The 14,151-nt window shown below is 38.9% G+C and overlaps 1 protein-coding gene across 1 annotated transcript in view; it reads left to right on the forward strand.

Moving 5' to 3' along the window:
• Positions 1–13,615, forward strand: part of CUNH16orf72 (chromosome unknown C16orf72 homolog) — a 29,574-nt gene extending 15,959 nt beyond the window's left edge. The window contains exon 4 of the mRNA XM_041676123.1: positions 11,250–13,615. Coding sequence (XP_041532057.1) covers positions 11,250–11,494 — 245 coding nt within the window. The 3' untranslated portion in view covers positions 11,495–13,615. The remainder of the gene's footprint in view (positions 1–11,249) is intronic.
• Positions 13,616–14,151: the final 536 nt, after the last annotated feature.

The following is a 14,151-nucleotide window of genomic DNA, read 5'->3' on the forward strand; positions in this document are numbered from 1 at the left end:
CCCAGAAAAATTCTCCATTTAATGCTCTTCAGTTAAACTAAGTGATAACAACTTCAGTTAAAACTAAGTGATAGTGGCTAGCAACGTGTGGGACTTACAAGACTAACTATGCTTTATTTGATCACTTTTCTGTAGCATGTTGCTTATTTTCTGTGTACTATAGGACTTAGTTATTAGATGTTACATTCACAGAAAATGAAATATATAGGTTCATGCTAATTGATTTTTTTTGTCTTGGTTAATTCTTATCTTAAAATAACACTGAAAATCTACTGAGATTCTCTCAGAATCTTTTTTTTTTAATTTTTTTAATTTATATTTTATGTATGAGTGCTCTGCAGGCCAGAAGAGGGCATCAGATCCCATTATAGATGGTTGTGGTTGCTGGGAATTGAACGAACACAGCACTTCTGGAAGAACAGCCAGAGTTCTTAACCACTGGGCCATCTCTCCAGCCCACCACATTCTCCTTTTTTATGTAAACAATAATTCATGTAGACCAGAAATACCTAGAGTACTTTGGTTATTTTCTGCTAACCTTTCTGATGACACCCTTTCTCTTTTAGGGTGTTTTGTTCTCTTTTGCTACTTGGGTTTCTGAACTTTTTCCCAGGTTCCTTGACTGACCTACGTTAGATTTTACAGGATCTCTAACCCTAGCTGCCACTTCCTGTGGACTCTTTAGGGGCCTCTTACTTTTAGCTTCCAGATCTCTCTACTTGTCATTTAGAACTCTGTTGGCTGTCCCACATATGTTTTTGTCTTCTGGTCCTGTGAGTATTTGCTACACATGACATTTCCCTTTTTACCTTCCCGAGTATTAGGGCTTCAACCTAGGGTCTTGTGCATGCTGGGCAAGTGCTGTACCACTGAACTGTATATTAGTTGACATTTCACACTAACCTTGGCAAATATATACCATCTCCTCCTCTATAGCTATGCAGCAAGCAGTTTGTGTACTCTCTAGAAAGAGATAGGTGAAGAGTACTCCCATTTTCTGTTGACAAACAATAGGATGATTTATGTTAATGTGTTAGGTATGGCGTAAAATTGGGAGGAGGAACATAGGTATGGCGTAAAATTGGGAGGAGGAACAGCAGAAAGGGCTGTCTCACAGTTTAGCTTGGCTATGGACAGGCTTGTGGAAGGGTCTCTGGAGGAGTTGTGTTTGGGCTTAGGGTGATCTGCTATTGCTGTTATTTCTGACATGATTTAGGTGCCAGACTATCTTTTATAAAACCACTGGAGTGATCTTCCTACTCTCCCAATGCTTTGCCTAAGATTTTTCTGTGGTCCTACAAGGGCAAATAAAAACCCATTGTAGTCTGGTTTTGATTTGGGATCAATACCCAGCTCTCCTCTTAATGTCTCACAAATCTCTTTATCCACCTGTTTACACTGATCATGTAACTTGTGACACAGCCTCTTTTCTCCATTTCTGTTTTCATCATTATTTTTAATACAGGCTAGATTTGAATTCTTGTTTTGATTTTTGAAACAGGTTTCTTGGAGCCTGTTCTGGAACTTGCTCTTGTAGTTCAGGCTGACCTCGAACTCAGAGATCCACCTGCCTTTGCCTCCCGAATGCTGGGATTAAAGGCATGTGTCATCACTGCCTGGCTGGATTTGAATTCTTGATCTTTGTGACTCATTCTCTTGACTGCTCTGCTGGGATTACAGATGTATACGACGACATCTGGTTTGTTGTCCCCATTTCTTTTAAACTGTAAGACAGGGTCTCCTGTTGTTCAGATTGTCTTAGAACTCTCTTAACTCCTGATCCTTATGCCACTACCTCTCAAATTCTAGGATTTACAGGCATGTGCCTTTTTGTTTTTAAATGTAGTTAGTAGTAACATACTACGGCATATTGATTGGTCTGCAACTCAGTATATAGATATGCAGAAAGGTGGCCTTGAGCATTTGGGTGGTTTTCCTGCATCTGTAGTACTGGAATTGTAAGTGTGTGTCATTACACCTGACTTTCCCTTACAGCTTTTCTTGAACAGAGTCTCACTCACTGTGTTCAGATGCTGTACTTTTCTGATGATCGAGGGCATGTTGTGCCATTCCTTTTGGCTTTTATAGAACCTAGCAAAGAAAATGGTTAATTGTGCTTCTGAATTTACCATAGGAATAAATACAGAGGTCTAGAAGTGACTGTAAACAGCACTTGGGGACTGAAAACCTTTGGAAAGAGGAGTGATCTGTGTACCATTCTTGGAAAGGAATCTTGCGTTAGAACAACTGAGAATTTGCTGGTCCTGAGAATGAAACCATGAGAGGTAGTCTTTTTTTTTTTTTAACATTAATTTTTTGACAGCTTCATACATGAGTACTATATATATATATATCATTTCCACCCCATTTTCCCCCTCCAATTCCTCCCATGTTCCTCTCAAATTTACTTTTTTAATTACTGTTTTATATACATGTATAAATAACTATAACTTGTTCATTTACCTCGATGTATATTATATGTGTTTGAGACTCATCACTTGGAATTGAAGATTTGATTCTCCTTCATTCAGCAGCAAGTAGCTCTTCATTTAGGGTTTTGTCCTTGTGATATTTTCCTGATCTTCGAATGTCAACTGGTGGTATATTTGTTCAGGTCTTGTTGAGAACTAGTCTTTGGTATATACTAAAAAAGTGTTTTTTTAATTTTATGTGAAAAGTTTATTTTGTGTATATTTACTAAAATATGTTTGTCTTTTGATGCTTGTTCTTACTGAGGAGCCTGTAAGTTCGGAGCTTGCTGTGTATACCAGATTAGCTTTGGATTTTTAGCTAGTGATCCTCTTGCCTTTGCCTCTCAAATGCTGGGTTTGCAGACCTGGGGCTTCTTAGTATACTGTGTATCACCAAGCCCAAAGGTTCCTCTTTTAATATTCACCCGCTCTGTTCATTGATGGAGAAAGGCTAATTTTGTTGTGGTAGAGCAGGTTAGTAAGTGATAGGTTATTTGGGATCCATCTGGCTCTAAAATTTGTTCTCCCGCTTACTTGTCTCTATGTATAGTTTTAGGGTATCTTTTTATATCACTCATCTCTCTCCCCTCCCCCCTAGACTTACTTAGGTGGGTGGGAAAGATCTTGATCATTTCAGAAAAAATTCAGAAGAAACATTAAAATTTTGTGTCTGGGATTCTCCTATCAGTGAATCTGGATAAGTGTTTTTGAAGATGAATGTTTGATGGCCAGCTTCTGGTATCCTTGACTTACTGTGGTAGGAAGAGTGCATAATTTTTATGTGCAGGCCACATATCCTATGTAACCTTGGGCAATGTGCTTAACGTCTAATACCATCTTTATTAAAGTGATTTCTATGTGATAGTATATGAGAACCAACTAGGTTGCTTAGCTACCTACCTGTCCCTCCATGATTCTGTCTAAATGTTCTTGTTCTGACAGCTTCAGCTTTTCTTCTTGCTTGTAGTGAATTCCAAGTATCACCCTACAGACTTAATTTAAAGCTTTATTTTTTATTTTTGTAAATATCACACACACACACACACACACACACACGAGTATTTTGCCTGCATGTATGTCTGTGTATCGTTTGTGTGCATGGCCATTGGATTCCATGGAACTAGATTTACAGATGGTTGTTAGCTACCATACCAGTGCTGGTAGGTCAAATTTGGGTCCTTTGGAAGAGCAGCCATTGCTCTTAACCTCTGAGCTAGCTCTTCAACCCTGTCTTACTGTTTTTGTTTTGTTTTTTTGCCTGTTTATTACTTGCTAAATTCTTGAGCTCGGTTCCTGTGGACAAGCTAGAGAAGTTGGTTCTGAGTTTTCCTGTTCAAGCTAGTGCTCTTTGGGGAGCCTTAGGCTCCTTTAGAGTTGTTGTTACGGAGATAAGTGCTAGCGTGCAAAGTAAGAAGGCACATATATTCTAGAGGTAAGGCTTGTTACCAAAACAAACTTTACTCAATCTCATAACTAGTAAAGCTTCATTCTATGTCATCTCATAATACAAGTGGGCTTTGTAGGTTACTAACTCTGGTCCACACTGATTCTTAAAAATCAAAGGTATCTATTTTCATTCCAAAAATTATTTTCATGACAGTCTTGACTTTTGTAATACACTTCAACCCATTGGGCTTAGGTGGTTCTTCTAAAAGTACGTACTGTTTCTGATTCAGGCCTATACATGCAGGGTTTGGTGTCCCTTTTGGCACTGGTGGGAATTATTGCTCTTATTTGGCATTTTGGTTTAAGATATCATGTTCTCAATTTTAAATTAGTTTTGTGTTGAAAAACAGTGAGATTTGTGAGAAGGACTTGGACAAACTCCGACAATGAAACCTTTATGATTATGATACATTATAAAATTAAAAGAGAAACAAATCTTTTGTTGTAATTATTACTGCCTTCATTCTTTCTTTTTGGGAGACAGGGTCTCACTGTACATACTTGGCTGGCCTGGAGTTTGTTGTGTAGAATAGGATGGTCTTGAACTTTGGACTTCAGGGAATCTCCTGCCTTAGCCTTCCCAATTGCTGAGATTACAGGCATAATGTTTTTTTTTTATGTGTGTGTGTATGCATGCTGATGATCAAACTCAGTCTTTGGAAAGGTACCTTTAAAAAGGATTACTTGGTAAGTTGGGACAAGTTTCCTTAGTGTTGAAGGTTGAAACCTTTTGGTTTGAAAACCCTTCGTTTTGTTTGTGGATTTGTTGTGGGTTTTCTGCAGTTTAGAATGTATGTATGTATAATGATATACAAGTATGTATGTTGTCTTTCTGTAGTTTAGCACTTCCTATAGATAACATTTACTTAGAGTGAATATCAGGTGTTATTTTGTAGACATAGGGACAGGTGACTATAAAAATGATTAATCTCAAGGAATGTCTGATCTGGTAAAATTAACACCATCCTGAAACATAAGCCTAGGGAATCAGTCTGAGGTATAGTGTGTGTTTGTTCATTTGACTGGTAGGGGCTAAAAATCTGAACCTTGTGATAATTTACTTTATTTTCCTTGTTGTTCTGAATGAACTCTGGGCTTTCTTGTGTGTACTAAGCTCCATACTTGGTAGCTCCTAGGCTCTAGAGAATCTAGGTAGGGCATGTAAGAAAAGGCAGTCATAGGAATTTGAATTTAGTAATATAAAGTGTGACAAGAATTTTTACCTAGAATTCCTGATTCCTCACACATGAAGCATTAAGAACCCCAAAAGGAAAGGGGTTTTAGGCATTATGAACCAGCAGTTTTCTTCTCACTACAGACCCACAGTGGTTATTTTGGAACATTCTTGGACTTATATGTGGCAGAATGCTTTTTAAAGAGAGAAATAACTGCATTTAGGAGATCTGTGATAAATAGGACACTTAATAGTACCTGGAAGAACTTACTTTGGTTTTCTTCCTTTCTTTCATTCTACCATCCCTTCTGATGCTTCAACAATAACAAGAGAACTTTTATCCTGAGAGCTAACACAGATGCTTAAAAGTTATTAAAGTGAAGAGATAGTATAGAAGAAACTGCATTTTTTTTTTTTTTTAAACGGCAGAGGACTGGCTAGGACCAACCTTTTGAGAGTTTGTTGCTTGCTGTCTGCTCATCTTTCTCGGCCCACAAGCGAACCTCTCCCCCCTTTTTTACTCTGAGGAGAAACAATCCTGGTGTGTGGAATATTGTAGTGCTTGTAGAATATTGTAGCCAGGTGCATCCTGTTGATAGATTTTCAGCAGATGGTTTAAAAAACATCCTTTGAGCTTGTGTAAGAGATTTCGGCACCAAAGCAGTCTCTTAATCACTTACATTTGATTTTTTCTTTTTCTTTTTTCTTTTTTTTTTGTTTTTTTCTGAGACAGGGTTTCTCTGTAGTTTTGGAGCTTGTTCTGGGACTCAAACTCACAGAGATCCGCCTATCTCTGCCTCCTGAGTGCTGGGATTAAAGGTGTGCGCCACCACCGTCTGGCTTTCTATTTTCTTTTTTGTTTCTTCGAGACAGAGTTTCTCTGTAACAGTCCTGGCTGTCCTGGAACTCACTCTGTAGACTAGGCTGGCCTTGAACTCACAGTGATCCACCTGCTTCTGCCTCCAGATTTCTGGGATTAAAGGTGTGCACTACAAATGCCTAGAAGGAACTTTTATAATCACTCTTTCCTCAGACCAGAATCCAAGACCAATAAAATTATAGCAGGGCACTTATAATCACATTAATTTCAGATGAAAAGTTGATATTTTATGTACATTAAGGATATTAAATAACCAAAGGTATTGGAGATAGACTAGGTATTCAATATTAATAAAACAGAATTTTCTTGGACTTGTAATAACATTGTGTTAGATATTGTAGTGGAAAAATTAAAAGGCTATGAGATCTCAAAGCCAGTTTAATTACCCTAGTACCTATTCAGTAATCTGTTGGTAGCTATTAAACAGTTGAATTATCTGAGTTTCATTTTGGAAAATTCCCCCAAAGCAAAAAGGTTTATTTGCTATCTTGTAATTTCACTCTATAAAAACAAATACAGCCAAATGATTAATTTTTCTAGTCTTTTTTTCAATGTATAAATATTATTTCACAGTTGAGATCATATTGCAAATATGGTACTGTATCTTACATTTCTCACTTAACGTCGTGAACCTTATTTCCTGTGGCATTAAAAACTGTCTTTCAAAAATGATGTCTTTGATAAATGGAAAGCATTTTGGGCTGTCAGTATAACTGAAAATGTTTTCTTGGTGTGACACATGTACCTTTGTAATTGGCTTGATATAGTGTGCTTTACTTCAATAAAAATTCAGTATTACAATTTACAGATTGGGGTGGGGAGTGGTATCTACTTTTAAATGACCAGAACCTTCCTGGTAGTATTGTTATTTTTTTTAATGATTGAACTCTAAAACACTAGATGACATTGACACTGCATGTGCTTGCACCTCACTCAGCACATTGCACAGGGAGCACTCACGCTTGAGTATACAATTCATTTCAAAGGAATAGAATGCCAACCTTTTAGGGCTCTCAGGCAGGTTGATACCACTTCAAAGTCTGAGGGATTTAGGCCCCCACCCCTTTTCCCCAGATAATGCTGGTTGAGCAGTCTGCAGAGGGACCGGAACCTGTTGTTCACCATTATCTTGTGCACCCCTAGGGCTGGTGCTGAAAGTCAGGAGAGCATAGATGGCAGCTCAGTTGGGCTGTGAGGTTTTCTGAGTGGGGATTTGTTCTTTCTCTGTGACTTAATGCTGGGAAACTGGAGTTTTATGTAATCGATTATGCAAACAGCATTTTCATATTACAGTATGAAATGATGAAATGGTTTGAAAATAATAGTGATGTGCTATTTTTAATGATTTCCATGTAATCTGGATTTCTATAACCTGGACTGTAAACTTGTTTCCACACCACTGGGAGTTTTCAACGAATGATTAAATCATCCTAAGGTTTTTTTTTTTTTAATTACTATATTGCTCATTTCAAATGGATGCAGAAACATTAAAGCGTGAGTTTGTTATCTTATGTTAAACAATTGAGACTTTTCTGTCTAATGCTACCTATTCTGCTTCTGTCAAATGATACTTTCATAGTCCGCTTGAAAAACACATTTTTAGTAGAAATTAAGTTGTACGTCCTAAGGACGTACAACTTAGTTTTTAGTTGTGAAGCATGTTTAGATTTTCTGTACTTGTGTGGGCTGATTGTGTTCATGTGGCAGAGTGAGATTTCTGAAGTGGCTTTATTAGCTGTCACCGGTTTTCAAAATAAAATTTGGGCTGTTTAAAATTGCTTTTCCCCCTCTGTGGTTGTAATCTTAATTTTTGCTTTTGACACTTGTGAAAAGTTTTCTTTGGGGAACATTAGTGACTCAAACTTTGAAAAGATTGTCATAGCTGAGGATAGGTGACAAGCACCATGAAGTTAAAATCAGTACTTATAGAGAATATGCTTTTCCAGGTGTTAATGGGGATTTTCAGATTGGCCAAATTGCTGCATAATGTATTTTCTTTTTCATGGATAATTGAATCAATAAACATTGGCTGGAAGTGATTAGTCTGCTCCTTGCTGGAGTGGTTTTGAGTCTTTGGTAGTTGTCATCACCATCATGAACATTCATGAAGAGTATGCGTAGGCTGATTGAAGTCCCCTTGTAGTTTCATTTGCAAAAGGGATCCTGAATTATGGAAGTAGACCAGTTTATTGCCCAGCTCTCAGATTTTACAGTAGAATTACTATAGAACCTCTACATTCTGGAGCAATTATAAATGATGGTAACTGTTCATTGTAACTTGACGGTAATTCAGCATTTGGGAAGCTTAGGCAGGGCTGCTGTGAAGTTGAGGCTAGCTGTGAGCTACAGAGAGCAGGACCCTGTTTTTATTTTATTTTATTTTATTTTTTTTGGTTTTTCGAGACAGGGTTTCTCTGTGGCTTTGGAGCCTGTCCTGGAACTAGGTCTGTAGACCAGGCTGGTCTCGAACTCACGGAGATCCACCTGCCTCTGCCTCCCGAGTGCTGGGATTAAAGGCGTGCACCACCATCGCCCGGCTCAGGACCCTGTTTTTAAAAAAACAAAAAACACACACACACACACTAGAGAAAAGGCTGGGTGTAGTGGTCTTTGCATGTCTTTAGTTCCAGCTTTCAGGAGGAAAATGCAGGTAGAGTGTAAGCCCTGCCTGATCTACTTATAAACAGGAGGTAGGGCAAGTACAGACGGCTTTTGAACCATTGGATATCATCTAGTAAGATGTTATTATCCTGTAGGGCTAGGAAGAAAAGCAGGGCTTTCTCAGCAAGTTGTTAATGGTCTCTGTGTAGGGGTAATAGAAAAACCAGCAACTTGGATGAATAGTTGAGTCTAAAGTGATGGCATTGATTTAAGTGACTAACCAGCAACAACTTGGGTTTATTTCCTGAAATGAAGCCCTGGATTTCAATGAATTTTGAAACGTGGGGCAGGACTCTGAAGCATTGTTCTTTATCAGAATTCTGTGAGTATTCAGTACCAGGCAGTGTGTTAAGTCCTTCAGGTATGTAGGGAAAGCCTGCCCATAGGAGGAAATGGTTGATTGTGCTGCATAAGCTCTGTATTTTGGTTTCCCTTCGTTTGTTTAAGCCTCTGTGTTGAGGACAAAGAAGTGTTGTTCCTCAAGGAGCTATTAAGTCTGAGCTCTTCAGGAAGCAGTTAGAAATAAGAGTGGGCCTTTGAGAACAGTACAGGGGTTGCAAGCTAAGGGGTGAAAGAACTCCTAATATGTGACACATCTGTCTGTCAAAGGGGCAGAAGGAAAGCCATAGGGCAGCTGAGGAAGCAGCTGGTAGATGGGGAGGACAGGAAGGAGTGGAAAGTATCAAATGGGAAGGAAGGTGCCATCATGAGGCTAAAAGAGAAAAGTAGACTTAGTAATCTCAGGAGAGTTGTGAGCGTTATGGACTCTGGCTGAGCAAAGTTGGAAAAAAAAATACAGTCCTGACTTCAAAAAGAACCACTAATCATCGATACTGGTGATACACAGTAAGTCTTAGGGTAGGATAAAAAGGGCAAGGTGAAGAGCTGTCAAGATGAGGCTAAGAGGCAGGCTAGCCTTGAACCCTAAAACTACTTAATAAATTAAGTTGTATGTATGTGAGAGAGAGACAGACAGATTTCTGAGAATAGGGTCTTGACCTGTGTGTGTGAGAGAGGAGAGACAGATTTCTGAAAATAGATTCTTGACCTAGAACTTAATGGCAATTCTTGTGTTTCATCCTCCTAACAGTTTTTATATTACGAGGAGGCAGTGTAACAAACAGTTCATTAGCGTGTGGACTCCCCTTGCCCTCTTGCTAAGACTCAGCCAGTTGCTTACTACCTGGATGACGTGGGGTGAGGGGTGGGGATACTTTTGTATTGTAGTCTTAGCTTGCTGAATGGAGTCACAGAGCTATATATTTTAGGGTTACTTTGAGGACTAACATTCCTGACCTGGGAAGCAGGCCAGGATCAGTGCCTTCCCACCCCCCAAAGAAAGTAAACCAAAATCTCAAGCAAGAGCTGGCCTTTGAAAGGTAGAGGGGTAAAGAGGGACACTTTTGTTTTTCCCCAGATAGAATAGGGAGGGGCGGGGCCTGGTTGGTTGACTGAAAGACAGGGAAGTGGGAGAAGTCTTTGTAGTAAGAACAACTTTGGGATTTAGTAGATTTGAATTGGTAGATGCATAGTTTTTCCACTTAACCTTCAAACTTTTTTTTTTTAAATAGAATTCAAAATAGGGAGTATGGCCTTACTAGATCAAACCTCGAATTTTGTTTTAAAGATCAGGTGGAATTGTTACTCTTGGAAACATCAGTGATTCTAGATCATTCTCTTTATTCAGGCAGTGGCAAAATTTGAGTGAGGGAGAAATTCATGAAATGGGAGATGGACTGTCCATGCTATAGTTATAGTTTATATGTCCTGGTCAGGCACATGGCTTTTGCAGGCATACCTTGAATATTCAGAGCAGAATGTATATTTTATTTCTTAACTACTCCTGTTCTAAGCAACAAAGTTTCAACAGTTAGTGCTGAGACTTAAGAACCTGAACATGAAACAGGATTCTTTACCCTACCCTTCCTTACTCTTTCATCCCTGAAGGATTGGGGATGGTATTGACTTGGGCTCTTGTTCTCTTAGGGGTATCTGCCAGATACAATCCAGACCTTGGATAATGATAAGTGCCCTGTTTGTCCAGGGCATCCCCACCAGCGGTCCAGTGTCGTTTTTAACAGTGATTTTTCAGGCTTAATAATGGAGTGTTGGGATTATAGATTACACAGTCACCTTGTCTAAAAGGGTTGTTGGACTAAGCCTACTCAGACCTAGAAATGTTTTCTTGCTTTCTCTACATACATCATGCACAGACACACTACAGAGACATTGTAAGAATGGTGACATTGGACCAAATAAAATGCCCTGCTTCAAGCATGCATCTCCTGTCCTGGTCTGTAAATTGTATATAGCACTTGCCTAATAGTATAGATGGGAGAATCATATCTTTGTATTCCTAGCACAGTACTTAATACATGTAGCTTTCCATCATTGTTAATTGCCATTATTATGAATAATGGTTGTATTGCCAAGAAAACGGAGGTCAAAGCCAGATGATTGATCCTTACAGAACAAATTTAACTATTCACTGCTGACCCGTTACAAAGAAATGCCAGCAGGCACTCTTTGACACTGTGACAACATGGAAAATAGAGTGGGTTGCTTTCAGAAGGGTCGACTAATTGAGCAACTCTAAAACCTCTTTTCTTCTTCCTAGGTCTTAGTGGTGCAATGGCTAGTATAAGCGTGCGTTCGAGTACCCCAGGCTCTCCTACACATGTAAGCAGTGGACCGAATGCTAGTCGAAGGAGAAATGGACTCCATGATGTCGATTTGAACACTTTCATAACAGAAGAAATGGCACTCCACTTGGACAATGGTGGAACTAGAAAGCGTACCTCAGCCCAGTGTGGCGATGTCATTACAGACTCACCAACCCATAAACGCAACAGAATGCTCTAAACTGCAGACATTTTCACACCACCATGCTGCTTGAAAGCCACTCGATCCTCAACATATACTATTATTGCAAAGGAAACATGAGGCCATCTTCCCTTGTTCACTGTTTAAGACAAGTGAATCTCTATTGGTTGCCATAAAAGGAAGTTCTAGGTATTTACAGTAGATGCCTCCTGTAACTATGGCTTTCTCAAACTATAATCCTAGCAGAGGACGTGAGATAATTGTGTAGTCATCAGCAAGATCATCATAGGCAAACATATCCGTTCCCAGGCTAAAAGTGACCTTAACTGTGTTTATTCTCAAAGGGAAAGGAACTATCAGATGTTTATTTGGTTATAGAATGCTTTCTTATTTTTATTTTTTGGTCCATTTCCTGCTGTGTTGAGTATTTTTGCTTAAACAGTATTGCCAGGTTCCTACAATTGTTAAAAACCTTGATCTGGCTAGTAAGCCAGATCTGCAGGCTTCCATTTTTGTGGCCACACTGAACCATGCACCTGGTTTCCTTAGCGTGCAATTTCTGATTATCAGATTATGCCTAGTTTTTAGTTTTCAAAACAGTTCTAACTCTGGTGATTGTGAGATGTAAAGAGGTGCTATGATGGTCATGCAAGTAATATTTAATACTGAATCAATACACAGAACTTTATTGGATTCACTTTGTGTGTGTTAGTGCTCTGAAAATAGCAATATTATTAACCTGTCCCCAGAATAACCCTGTAGGCTTCAGATACTCAGTTTTAAAACAAGTACTACTTCCTATGCCAGGCACTTTACTTCTGGTTAAACACAAGCTGCATTCAGAGTGACCTGAAAAATGGGTCATGATCTTTGAGAGTGGGCTTCCTTTTTGGTTTGGTAGTAGTGAGAGGAAACGGATGGTGGGAGTAGGTATTTATTCTTTAGTTTTTTTTTTTATATAATTTTTATGGATGCCCTACTGTGTGTAGTTGTCATAGTGGGTGAAAGATGATAAATATGTTTTATCTGCTACTAATGTGAACGTAACTTAAATAGTAAAATCCAACTTTTCCTGTTCCTCCATTCCTCTCAGAAGTGCAGTTTGGAATTTCATTCTGGAAAAGATGAGATCGCATGGAGATTCTCTAGATGTTAGGTAGACCCAAATAAAAGCTCTCAGAGTCTTCTTTGGGTAAATATAAGACCTCTTGTAGCTGCAACATTTTAGAGCATGTTTCATCTGCATTTGTACTACCTGAACTGAACGGTAGTCTATTTAGAAGACTGATGTCAGCCTGCCAGGCACTGTGATCCATTCTATCCTGTGATATTATATATCAAGTAGGACAGTGAAAATGTTTCTGTGCAAACTTGTAGTCCAGTTCAGTTACTTCTATTTTTATCCTTAATAGCCATTGCAAATCAGTGTAAGGGTTTTTTCTGATAATTACAGCACTTTGTTAAAAGTTTGCAATTTTGTCGGCCATTTAATAATACCTATCTGTGAAGAGACCTTGCTAAGTTAACCATTACTGACTGAGTGGGATGTGAGTGGAATGTTAGGAATGTTGTGTGAATTGAAGTTCTGTATTCATTGTAGGTATAGCCCTTATTTAAGAGTGAAATCCATATTCAAACTAGGAATGAAAATAAGGTATTTCTCAATTTTTGCAAAAGTGGAGCTTTCTTTTATTTGTTTGAAAAGCAAGAAGAATGACAGCAATTTGTCGTTTTACCTTAAACGGACAAGCCTGTGCATCACAAGTACTTCCAGGCTTCCCTTGGGATATACCAAGTTACGGAGTTCACTTTTTCTTTTCTGAGGTTGTGAATACATATTCTGGAATTGGGGTTTGGTGGTGTTATGGCTGCCGACAAGAAGACAGAACTCCTATTCCTAAGGGACTTGAGACCGAGGAACACGTTTCATCTTTCTTCCTGCCTTGGTCCTGTTTCCTCTGTCCAAGTTGAATAACGATGTTCTTGGTTGTTTGGTTTAAGTTGGTGCTCTGAAGCTGAATCTCAGTGCCCTTTACTCTCAGTTGTCAAATTTTGATAAAACGTGCCATTTTCTTTGGTAAGAGAAAGCAGGTCTAATGTCTGCCAGAACACAATTTATATGCCAAACTATTGGCTCCATTAAACTTTTTAAAAACTTTAGCATCCGTTACTTTTTTCCTTTGCATTCAATATCTAGTACCTTCCTCACCTTGTTAGCCTGCCCTCTCCCTCTTCTCTGTCCCTGTTTCCAGATTCTACCAGAAGAGAGTAACCCTGAGACCCACCAGTACAAAAGTGAAAGATTTTCTAATCTTAGCAAAAGTTAGTCTGACTGACATAGTACAGAATCTTTTGGAAATTTCCATTTGCCAGTTTAGATTCCAAACATCTAAAAAAACCACATACTTGTATAGTACTCTTTAAAAACAACATTGACTTTTTTGACTTTTGCTGTATTTTTTGGACAGGTCTTCTGTGTAGTTCAGACTGACCTCAGGCATGCCATCCTCCTGCTTCAGTTGCCTGAGTGCTACAGTTTACTGGCATGGTGCTTGCCTGGCCTTTTCACTTGATCAAGAAGAGAATGGGGTGCTCTTGAAGCGAAGCACTTGAGTGTGGGGGAGCTCTATCTTTGTCATGAGCCGGAGTTTGCGTCTCTAGGTAGTGTGTGCAGTTTTTTTAACTATAATCCGACA

The sequence above is a fragment of the Microtus oregoni genome, unplaced genomic scaffold (genome assembly GCF_018167655.1).
Source record: "Microtus oregoni isolate MIOR12 unplaced genomic scaffold, Mior012 000027F_ref0000203, whole genome shotgun sequence".
NCBI lineage: Eukaryota > Metazoa > Chordata > Mammalia > Rodentia > Cricetidae > Microtus > Microtus oregoni.